General features: G+C 22.6%; 1 protein-coding gene across 2 annotated transcripts in view; it reads left to right on the top strand.

Moving 5' to 3' along the window:
- The first annotated feature begins 608 nt into the window (after positions 1 to 608).
- The window catches only part of LOC129612859 (homeobox protein araucan-like), a 235,899-nt gene continuing 223,052 nt past the window's right edge, over positions 609 to 13,455 (top strand). For both annotated transcript variants that reach the window (XM_055526648.1, XM_055526649.1), the window contains exon 1: positions 609 to 794. In XM_055526648.1, coding sequence (XP_055382623.1) covers positions 747 to 794 — 48 coding nt within the window. In that variant the 5' untranslated portion in view covers positions 609 to 746. The remainder of the gene's footprint in view (positions 795 to 13,455) is intronic.

Genomic DNA, 13,455 nt, shown 5'->3' on the forward strand with positions numbered 1-13,455 from the left:
ACATGCATTATGTATAGATATTTTAAAATAATTTAGTATGAATAAATAATTAATTATGAACTATGACTTAATTAAAAAATTTCGCCAATAATGGACTGTAGATGGTGTACAAAAAAAAATATATAGAATGCAAAATATTAAAATATATTGAAAATTATTTTTATTATTAAAATTAGTTAGAGGGAAGAACAACAGAAAACAAAATAATTAATAATTGTTTATTATTTTTTTATATAAAATTTTTTCTTTTAATTTTTAATGATATTTTTTTTATAAAAATAATATCGTGAGGACAATAATTTTCATGAAAGTGCTGTACTTACTTACACTTTAATTTTAGTCGTACCTCCTATACTTACAATAAAAATTTCAATGAAAAATACATAGAAAAAGAAAAATATTATCAAATATAAAATTGTGTTAGAAAAAGCAAAAAAAAAAATAAATAAAAATTTGTTTATATTATACATGAATTTTAATTTTTTTATATATAAAATATATACAAAATAGTTAAGCTAATTGAAGTATAGCTTTAACTAAGATTCAAAGTATACAATAATTAACAAATTAGTTACATGAAATGAAAGTAAAGTAAAGAATAAAAAAAAATAGAATAAATCAAGTTAAAAAAAATTGTCATTAATTCTAGATATTTGAAAAAATTTATATATAAAAAAAAATATATATATATAATATATATATATATATATAAGTATATATTTAGTGTCTGTTTTGTAAATATAATTATGGCAGCATATGCACAATTTGGTTATAGTTATCCGTCGGCAACTCAGGTGAGTTTATATAAAAAAGCAAAAAATTAATAATTTCACTATTGTTATTATAGAATGTTAATAAATAACATTTACTCTGACTGTCAAATAAATTTAACTGTAAAATTTCTATTTTTATGAAGAGAAAGTTAAGCGAATTCAACTATAATATGCAATAACACAATTCTTACTTAACTAGTACAGAAATGGAAAGTTATTTAAGCATTTCAGTTTCCGTAACTATATACGCCTCTTATTGTTTTCCCTGTTAGTGAGATATTGAATTCATAATGTTAAATAACCTTATACAAAATTCCGTATTGAAATTTTAGTGAGGTATTAAAATGTAATTTTAAGTAATAATGTCAAGAATTAATTTGTAGAAAATAAAATTGATTTTCCATTGTAAATAATTGAATATATACATATATTGTTGTATAACAGAATTATTGTAATACATTTGGTTGTGTTATTGTAACTTTATACATTATTATAATACAATTTCTTACAAATTATACTTATAATATGTATCAAAAATTTTAATATGAATATATCACCCATTGTAGATTCTCAAACGACCTATATCTATAAAACTGTTTACATTAGGATAACCAAATGTTCTTATAGTGAATAACATGTTGTTGTCCTGAATAATTGATTGAGTTTGTAACAACGGATTTGTTACATTTAAATTAATCGAATCAGATTTAAATTTCGATTGTACATTACGTTTTCTGGAAAATAGAGTTCTATTTATAAGTACTTTTTATAAGTTTATAGATAATTTTTTAATATATTCTATTAAGAATATTAGAAAGACAAAATATTTTATAAATTTACTTCGAAAAATAAATTAATTATGTAAAATTTCACGGGTTTAAATTCGTATATTTTATAATTATTAAAAATAATTAATATTCTTTCTCTTTGTGATATGCACTATTCTCTATGGATATGCCAAAAGGTTTTGCTTTTTTCACAAAAAAATAAAACAAATTTGCAAGTGATTTTGATAAATAGCCTACGTATGTCAATTTTGAAAGCATTATACCTTTATAGTGAAATCATTATACCTAAAACGAAACTAATATTCCATAAGTCAATTATGTAATTTAAGAAACTATGTATATTTCTTCAAAAATCAAAAATAAATTTAAAATAACAAAATTTTATTGATCCGCCGGGATTTATGCAATTTTTAAATATTTTGCTTAGTCTTAAAAAAAATTTAAAATTCATAAATTATTTTCATAATACTGATTCGAAATATTCAAACTGTTATACTCCCATTTATTTTCAAGGTAATTTTCAACACTGAATTACACTGAAATTTGTTCAAAATAAATTATGTAATGTGTATAACAGCCTCTATTAACAGCCTTTATTATACTTATTTTTAGTAAATTAAAAAAAAAATTTACATACAAATTAGTGTCTAATATATACGCACTCATAAATACTTCAATAAAATTTTAATGAGAAATTATAGGCATTGTACACAGAACTGAAGAAAATGAAAAATTTATTAAAATTCCATTTAGAGGAATTCCGATCGAATTTTTTGATAATAAATTAAATTAAGAATCGAAATATTTGGAAATTCAATAGATAACTTGTTTTGGTTTTTAAAGATAATTACTTATAAGTTTGTAAAGCAGTTTTATAGAATAATTTACTTTTGTATAACAATTGTGATTAGTTATAAAATATTTCACTTTCTTTATATTTATGCGCTTAAACTTTTATAGATATTACGATTTTAATTTTCTCTTTAACTTTAATTTAACCTTAGATTTTAAATTTTTGAATTGGAATATCTACTTTGACATAGGAATATTTGCATATATAAAAGTGTACCGAAATTTTTTTATTGTTTTATGCCAATATTTTATGGCCTTTTTATTCATATTCGATTCAAATGATTGGCGTCTTTATTCCAAAAATTTTATTAATTAAATATTTTGTGAATATACGGCAATTTTAGAAAAGTCTTGGAACTATGAATTTTATGAAACAGGTTTTGATATTCAAAGAATTTTTATTTCAATTTTATGCTGTTATGCCGGCCGACGGTATTATAAGAAAAATTATGCATTTGTTAATATTTTTGCGTTGCATATATAAAAATTTTTAGAATTTTATTTTTTCGTAAATTAATAATTACGTGAATAAGTCTTGGTTTTAATGAGAAAATTTTAAGAAAATTCGTCTTCATGTTTTACTATTTCGTGAATAATTCTGCAATAGTTTATTATCTTCTTATTAAAAATGGTTCTAATTATTTAGTTCGTTATTCAATTAATTGCAATTTAATTAGTCTTGTCCGATATTTGATTTGACCATCGATTTTATCGATGATCAATTGAGAGTTATTTTAAATCAATTTAAAAATGTTGGACTTGATATACAATTAAGTTTTCAAATGAACAATGAATGAAACGTTTTATCGTCATAAAAGTATATTTTGGCTGCTTGTATTGGCTGCTACTTTATACAGTCTGCTCTAGTGGGGCCTTAGATATTATAAATATATCTAGTGTAGTCCGATAGTTCTATAATATTTCGCTTAATTTGTGTTCATAGCTTAAAAGAAGAAAAATAGACATTATGACCAACTTAATTTTATATGCATTTAAATTTATCAAATGAAATTTGTAATAACACCTGATCTACCAGACTTCCTTGTATAAAAACTATTTTTAATCCTATCGAAAATCTCATACAATCATAATTTACGATATTTGAATATAAAATATATTACTTATGTAAATTAGTAACTTATGATTAAAATTATTAAAATATTTTTATAATTATTTAACAAATTTATTATCCCTTTTATGTTTTACTAGAAAAAAAAGAAGCAACACAACTATTTTATAAGAAAAAAAGAAAAAAAATACTCACTCACTTAATGTGATAATGTGAGAACTTACCATCACAATTTTCACCAGAGATGGTAAATTCTTACAACAAAAAATTACTTTGTATGGGAATTTTGTTTTGCTAAATTATTCTTTATTATTATCATAATGATTTTATAATTAATATTAATAATAAATTTATAAAATAATAAATAAATATATAAAAAAAACTCAAATATAAAATCACTATTTTTGTAATGTTAATAATTATTTTCTCAAGAGAATGTTCTAAACAACTTGAAGAGAACATCACTGTTAATTCTCTTTAATATTAAATATTCAATATATACTTAGATAATTAATTTTGTTGTTGTTATTGTTTTTTTTTTTCTAAAATTAACAATCCTTTTATGATTTAATGATAATCTTTAATAATATTTTTTTCCTTTTTTTTACATTAAATTTGTAATTAATTATTGCCTATAATTAGAAATTTTATTTATTATTATATTTTCTGTGGCTATGAGACATATTTTTTTAAAGTTGTAAATAAATTATTTTTGCACTTTAATTCATTATTTCGAAAAAATATGTTCTTAGGGAGACATAACTGTAAGAATTTTAATGTTTATTAGGTGCATTCTCCAAGAAAGTGTGTTTTTAAAGAAGTTTTCCCAGGTCAACTAAAGGATACAAAAATAATGGCACTGTGTCTGTTTCCCAAATTAAACACTATATACAGCAGCTCCTTTTTTCATAATAATAATATGAAGGCAATATCTATAGTTTCTAGAATAACGATTTTGCTTTAAAAATAAGCTTATTCATTAATTAATATTTTAGAAAATTTGACTGTTTTCGAGTTAAGATAATTGTTATGGTTTGAATCTTAGATTTTTAAAATATTTTAAAAATTAGAACAATATATTATTATTTGTACTTAAAAATTTGATACCCGTTTCGAGCCAAATTTTATGTTATATAAATATTTGTCAGATGAATTGTTTACGCCAAAGTAAATCGTTACATTTGATGAAGGAGGAAAAGTATAATGGATAGCTAGTAAGGATAGGAATATAACTACTTAATGGAAGCTTCAATAGACGTTTATGCGCCTAATTATATGCAAGATATTTTGTAAAATTAAGGGAAAATTAAATATATTTTTCGATTGTATTAGAAATGAGGTAACTATAACATTTACTATGTTCTAATGTCCATAAAGGATCATATTCGTGTATCTACGTAACTACCGAGATAATATTGATTGGGAATACTATATGAGAACTATTTTTCTTGCCTATATGTTTACCCAAATTCAAAATATTAATGTTAAAATTTTTGTTTATTAGTATACTAATTAAAATAGCAACAAATCGATATTGTTTTGGTTTGTCCACAGAATATTTTACAATCATATGGAAACAATTATGTAGACCAATAAATATACCTTATATACATATATATGTTATATTTAGTGTGTTTTTTCTTTAAAATATTCTTTAAATTGTTGGTTTTTTTTTCTTGCATTGCCTTTGCATTATTTAAAAGATAAAATACCACTTGTCATAATTTATTAACCATTTAAAGTCATTTTTAAAATTTCATAAATCAGAAATCATAATTGGCGTTTAATATCAATTCACACGCATACACACACAATATATTATAAGTATAATATTATTTATATATTATATTAATTTTCTGTATAATTAATATATATATAATTATTATATATATATTAATTTTCTGTATACATATATTCATTTAACTTACTTATTCATTTTGGATTCTTATGAACTATCACCGGGAATATTATATGATTTTGTAACTTAAACGCTATTCTGACTTTAATAATTTAAGCGCTACTTTATAACTGCAATATTTTTTTTAGTTTAAGAATATTGTTATACTAAGTTGTCGTTCAAATTAACTATAATGTACCTATCCATATATATATTTAGATATTAACAAGAAGATAAAATTTTTTTCTTAAAGATACAAATAGTCTGATAATGACTGACAATAACTTACAAAATTTTTACCATACCACATTATCTTGATTTTTACCATATATGTGAAAATATTATCAGAATCTTTTCGTATAGTTTCTTTTTTTGTTTTTTGTGAATTCTTTTAAAATATTAAAAAACAAAATATTATTAATAAAAATATTTAATATACAAAATTCTTATGTTTAATCAAAAAATTAAAAATTTTTATTATTATTAATATTTTATATTTATTTTTGTTTTTTTTTTTTTTTTTGCAAAACTTATTATAAATTCATATAATAACTTCGTCAAAAAAAAATTTAATTTATTAAAATATTGAGACAAACTCACCTATATATTTAGGTTTGTGATATATTCGAAAATATTATAAACAGAGAAAATTTAGTAATGCCAGATATTAAAATTTTTCTTTTTATATTTGATAAGCATTGTTTGCAAGACAATAACGGGTGTTATTTTTAACAAGAATCACGGTGAACAATTGATTTGTTGAAAATCTTATCCATAATGTAAAAAGTAGTTAAAAATTAAATATTTTTATACCATTAAAATTGTTGTCCAATAATATGCAAATTGAAAAATGGCAATTTAATTTGTCTTTCTCATTTATAAAGCGCCGATGTAGTTCATGTAGCTCATGCTGTAGCTCATGTAGTACATGTAGCTCATGCTGCAAATAAAATTTTTAAAAATGTTTACATTGTGAGCAGTTACAATTGAATTGTTAAAGTGATTTTTAATATTAAAATGTCGAGCTTTGAAGACTAGCTAAAGTAAATTGTTTATATTTTTAAATTAATTTGAAAATTATCTTTTTTTTCCATTTATTTCCTGAAATAATTGAATTTGAAAATTGAATAATTGAAACAAATTTGAACTAAATTCTCGCTTCATTTCTTTTTAGTCCTTTATTTGAAATTAATTAATTAAACGAACAGACTTTAAATCTCAAATACTGGTGCATCACACAAAATTGGTAGCGTCAAACTTTGTAGTACTTCAAATATTGGAAAAAAGCTTTTTTAGTTCTGATTAAGAACTTGTCGTGCATCATGCAATACCGAAAAAACCCTTTGTTTTGACCATTCCAAAAAATTTACGAGTCTTAATAGCACTAAATTAATTTTATATTTATTTAACTAATATTTATTGAATTGTTTAAATAAAAATTGAAAGTATTGATTTAATTAATTAAAAATTATTCATAATAATTTTCTTAATTTGACTCTTTATTAGTATTCCCGACGAAAAAATAGCAAAAACAGTTATCATCCATATTTTCTGTGCTATGATATGTATAATAATATTTATTCTGAATTGTGATTTTAACGAATATTGTTGATATCTGCTGATTGACTTAATTTTTTTTGTGAAATAATTTTGTGAAACAATTTTTTCCTAAGAACAATTTTGTAATTTGCAATTAAGTTCCCCAAATAAAAGTTATTGATTTTACCCACGGCAATGTGGGTAAAAATTAACACAGTGTTTAATTATAAACAATTGAGAACAAATTGATTGCAAAATATTCAAATTTCCGACAATTTATTAAAATTTTCATTAATATTGTTAAACCGAAATGTTATATTAAATATTAAAATTGTTGAAATGTTGTACAAAATTTGATATTTGAAAAATAAAAATACAATTTTGAGTAGTTTCTCTTTTAAATAGTGAGTAATTAAATTGATTGTTCTGAAATGTTAAATGCGATAGTAAATTCTTACAATCAAAAATTGAGAGGAAATTTAAAAATTTAAGCATTAAAAAAATATTAATTATAATTAAAAATTTTTAATAAACTGAATGAAAAATTGCATTATTAATATTTTTAAATTTTATTAATAACATATGGCATTTCTGAATATTAGGTATAAGTAAATTCAATAAAAATATTTATGTAATTTTTATTAATATTAATATCACTTTCAATATGATTTCATATAAACATTTTTGTAAGTCTATATGAACAATACTCAATATAAGTGAATCACTCATACATATGTTATAAAAAATAAAAGTCAACACGTTTAAAATCATCAAAATGCGCACCTGAAAAATATTTTAAACATTTCACACAAAAATTTATTTTAAACATATTGGCATCGAATTTTTTGGGGTTGTTATTTTGTGCTACATTTGATTTTCTATAACGTACAAATATACTTTATAATTGTATTGATCCCCCTATATATATATATACTCTTATACTCAAAAAAAAAAGTGTTTTTTTTTTGTTATATTTTTATTTTTTTTTTGTTATACTTAAATACCTTGACTTTAACTGAACTCACATATTAATGGGCATAAGTATTGACAGATTTTTTGTTTCACTTAAAATATTTTGATTGCGACAGAATAATAATAAAATATATTTTAATGTTATACACAATATATGTATAACAATACAAAAATATATTGGCACATTAATATACCACTTACTTATTATTAATAATTTTAGTATGTATTTTATAATATACAAGAGTGTATACAAGTTAAATTCACATATTATACGTAAGTGTATACTAAAAATGAGCTCTAAGGAAAAAACTATAGAAAATAATTGTACCCATATGACGTTAAGAATCAAAATTAACAAAATATTTGAGTCAAGAACAAAATTATTTATATATATGAATAGTTTTATACATATACATGTATACCATGTGTATATTGTTCAAACATAACCTCTAAATTTATAACTAGATATACTAAGGTAACGTATATTGGTTTTATAACAATGTGGGACAATATTTTACCAATATTATTTTCACAAATAAAAATTTTTTTTGGATTTTTTTCTCTTGAATCAGAAAACTTTGTTTTTTATTTTATTTTTTGACAAAACAAAAAGGTAAAAATTGTTTTTTTTTTTAACCAAAAATATAAAAAGCTATAACTATAACTAATGTATAATAATAAAAATATTAATAATAATAAAGTATAACAAAAAAAAAATTATTATATCCTTTTTAATAATTTATATATGAACACTATATAAACTTATACATAAATATGTGCATTAAGTTTTGCTTTTGTTCTTGTTTTTGAGGCAATAAAAACTTGTCTCTTTAAAAGAAAATAAATGCAAGTGTAAAATTTAATAAATATGAAAAAAAAAATAATATTAAGAGCATAGCAAGTGTTACCAACTTGAACAAACTTATATTATAGAAATCGGGATTTGTTTTTATTTTCACTTTAGAATCCAAAAATTTAGTATTACTAAAATCAGCAGAGATAACCAGTATAATAGTAAAGATGCATAACGGGATTTTATTAAAATTATGAATTATACTATATGGTATCGTACGGGATTAAATATCGTTATAATTTTGCGAATATAATGTTAGCAGTATATTCTATTGCTTCCAAATATTTTAGCCATCTTACAATTAGAGAGCCAAATAATATTGCTGGAGAAGTCAAATTAAGCCATCAATATAATTGCCTTATATTTTCTTGTAAAAATTTGAAATTGTCTCTAAAAAATGAAGGAAAGCGAAATATTAAGTAATTAACAAATTAAAGCTCTTTTGTTCAATAAATTTTTAAAAAATTTTAATTTAAATTTTATTGTTCACTAAGTTCGGAAAACCATGACATAAACAAACTTTGTCTTTGGAATAAACCACAAGCATGGAATAGTGTTTCAGTATAATAGTAGAATCAAGAAATAAATTAACTTGATCTTTGAATCAAAAAATAGCTAAAAATTTAAATTTCGGTATAGTAAAGTCGGAATATGATTTACCTTTTTAGAATTTTTGGTAGGAAGGCGGGCATATTATTTACGTTTTCCTTATCAAAGAGAGTGCGATAATGAGAAAATAATGTTTTATAAAAATGAATAGAACAGTTTTGCAAGTGCGGTTGCACTCAATATTCATGATTTATTCGAGTTTAAGAAACTTATAAGAATAAAATTAGATTAAATTCATTCAATTAATTAAATGTTATAATACTTGAAGAATTCAAATTTTGCAGATTTCACTTGATTTTCGATATAAGAATCATTTTACTACGAGAGTGGCGGTATCTATTGTTCTGTTCATAAACATTTTACACTATTTTTTCGAGATGAATCATTGAAAATATTGGAAAATTTTATTGTCCTTAATACATTTTAAGGCCGTGATCGTCTAGTGGTTAGGTATCTACGTTATGGTACATTTTAAATATTTTTAAAGAAATATGTGGCAATTCTATTTTAATGTCGCGATTAAAATAATATTCAATTTATGATTTTATAATAAATCATATAAAAAAATAAAAAAAAAAAACAATAAAAATATAATATTTCAAGAATAAAGATTCATAACCGTAAAATATTTCATATACATTTTTTTTTCGTCTTGTGTTCCTTCACATACTCGTATTTTCTTGTTTTTTTTTGCTTTTAATTTTAAAAGAATTGAGTTGAGCCTACAAATAAGTTTGAACTAAGCTGGAATATTGTGCGAAGTGATATGAGAACAAAATGTAAAAAAAAAATCCAAAATAAAGCAATACAAAGCCTTCAAAAACGGCAAAGAGAACGTTATGTTAAAAAGTGAAGGATGAAAGAAAAAAAAACTTATCAAACAGGAGTCTCACAGCACATTTTATCTTCTCACATCAATTGAGTCGAATGCACGCTTATTGTTTTTTCTTTTTTGTTTTTTGCTCTTTATTGAATATTCTGAGTTTGTTTTTTTGTGCTATTTAACGTTTCCATATTTCTATAAAATTAATAAAAACTAAAATTTGTCATAAAATAATAAAAATGTGAATTTTTAATATTTTATCGTCTTCAAACTGATTTTCTTGTATGAAAACTTGAAACAAGAAACAGAATATAAGAAAAAATTTTGGTTTAAAATTTTAGATTTTTGTCTTCTCTATATTATAGATTTTCATCAATGATGCTAGTTCTATACTAAAAATCTAAGGAGCATGGAACTGTACATATAGTGTTCACTCTTATATGATATTGGTAATGAAATTTAGAACTAGGATATTTTTTTTAAAATTTCGTGATTATCGTGATTTTGTTAATTTTTATTTTTCGATGTGTGCTGCAAGAACTTGTCAATATATTATTATTAATTCGTTAGTACCTAATTTAAAATATAAATTGGAAAATAAAATTAATTTTAATTGGTTACTTACGAACATAACTCATGATTGTGAGCTTTAATTTGAGTGTTTTTTCAGTATTTTCAAATTGTGTTACAATAATAAATTATCAATACACATATATGATACACCTGTTATTCGCAAGAGAAGAGATATACTGCAAATTATACCGGCGAATCGGTTACGATTTCCTCATAGTATAGGAATTCGACCGAATTCACAAAGGATTGGATCTGAAATTAGAGATCTTTGCTACTCCGATCACATAATTTTCCATGTCTAGCAACATAAGAACCAAATAATATTTATTTCTTATAATTCGTACTCATAGTTATATACCCACATTCAATATTTTTGTGTAATTCAAATATCCGCCCCAGTATTGCGTCAAAAACTATGTGGCGCCACTTAGTGTATACAATTTGTGAACTGTAATGTTTATTAACTGATTTATTCACCTAAATTTTTGTACTTACTTCATTAGTAATTAAATTCTCATATTACATTTTTTTATTTTTGAATTTTTTTCGATTTAACCCTTTGTGTACCAATGTTTAATTACTGAAAAATTATTTTATTGAACTAAAACAAATTTCGTATCTCTACCAGTCGAAAAATATAAGGTTTTCAGAGGAGCTGTGATGCACGTTTATTTCCGTAGAAGATTCTGTATTTTTATACTATAATAGAAGTTCGTCCCATTTGCAAAACTTCTTTCAGTTATACTTCGATGGTAGTGCTAGGTACCATGAACTCTTAAAAGGAGTGCGTTAAGTTGTTCAAATCTTTGTTAATTAAATTGTTTAAATGAAAGTGATACTGCTAGTCTCTAGTGTCTGATCATTATTTTTAAATTCTCTTGGGCCTACAATTTTTTTAACAGAATGAATTTTAGAAAAAGCAACGATTTCATTATATTTTAAAAAATTGTCTTAGGTTTGCAAGGTGCTTTCAATTTGTTTCATATTATGTTTGCTTAAAAAATATTTTGCATATGTTAAGTTCATGAACCTTATATATAAAAAGTTCTTCTTGACTTGCGACTTTTCATTGTTCAGGAACACGCTCAATTGGTTATAAGAAAAAGAAAAAGCAGCAAAAATGAGTTAAAAATTTATAGAAGTTCTGAAGAACAATGGTCAATAAAAATATTCTGAAGTTGTAATAAAATTACAAAATATTATACTTAAGTAGTTAAGAAGAAAAAGAAAATGGATAGGGACATTTTTTTTTCTATTGGACCTTTGGAACCCATACGGTATTTGATGGATATTGACAGTAATTAGTATTTAGAAAATTATCAATTTTTGAATGACTTTGTTTGATTATTTTGTGTAGGATGGTGTGATTTACGGCAAGAAATATCAATTGAAACAAAGTGAAATTTTGAGGGGATTTGTTAAACCTTTATTGTACTAATTTTTTTAATGAAGTAACTAGCCAATTAGAATTTTTGGCCTATACCATTCACACATTTTTAAATCTTAAATATTGTGCTTACAACTGAATATTTTAATTAATCTATAAATGGCTATGTGGCCACTATTTACAGTCCATTAATTTATTTATTAAAATTGTTGCATACGCTATACAGTAGCTTTCGTTTTATTATGCGTTTTATTGTTAAAAGCAGGTGACATTCAGCTGTGTAATGTCATTGTGACAATTAAGTTTTCAAGTTCAGTTTAATTTTATAAATTTATAATAAAAAAAATGTGCTTTTAATATATTTAAATAATTATATATACGTATATGGCACTATGCCAGGAAAATTTTTGAAGTAAAATGCTGTAGGTATAGGTATAACATATTTATAATTTCGTTTTGAATTAATTGTATTCATAAATTCATAATTGATTTGTAATATAAATACTCAATCTGTTAATTTTATTTTGTAATCTGTTTTGAAAACTTGATTAATAGTTCAGTAGTTATGGCTTCAAATTGAACCGAATAGATTATATTGAACATAATGGATTTTGAATTCAAACTAATACAAAAATTTGATATAAATAACTTCAAAATTTGGCCAAGGATCTAATTTAATATATGAAAAATAACAAATCCATCAAATATCTAATGTAAGAAGAGACAGGGACTGCATATATTTGTAACGATATCTTACGGAAAAGTTTATTAATGTAGGAACTATTATGTAGTGCCTCTAGTCATAAGGTGAAGTCATAGATACTTGATGAAGGCAAGCAGTGCGGCGACTGCTTAATTTTTTGACGTAGAATTGAAAAGGGAAGAAATAATTTCTGTATCTATAACTTTAAAACTAAAAAAAAATGAGTTAAATTAAATTTTTGAATTAATTTTTACAGAATTTAGAAATCCGAAATAAAAAGAATTTGAAGACTCGAATTAGGCTCGTTTTGCGTTTGACCAAATGTATACGGGCGAACATTTGTATAACACATTTTTTAAAATCTGCATTTTATAAAATTTTCAATGTACAATTTTTATTCAAATCTCAATCAATTTCAATTAAATTTTAATCGATTTCAAATTAATTTATTTTACATAAATTTTAATTCAGAAACATTTGTGAAAAATAATTAAATCACAATTTTTTAAGCAAGAAGCAAAAACTATAAGTATGACAATCAAAATATTTTGAGAAAATTTATACGTACAGGTGATTAATATTATACCTTGAAATTTATTATATTTGTATATTTGTAT

The sequence above is a fragment of the Condylostylus longicornis genome, unplaced genomic scaffold (genome assembly GCF_029603195.1).
Source record: "Condylostylus longicornis isolate FDR11 unplaced genomic scaffold, ASM2960319v2 ptg000077l, whole genome shotgun sequence".
Taxonomy (NCBI): Eukaryota; Metazoa; Arthropoda; class Insecta; order Diptera; family Dolichopodidae; genus Condylostylus; species Condylostylus longicornis.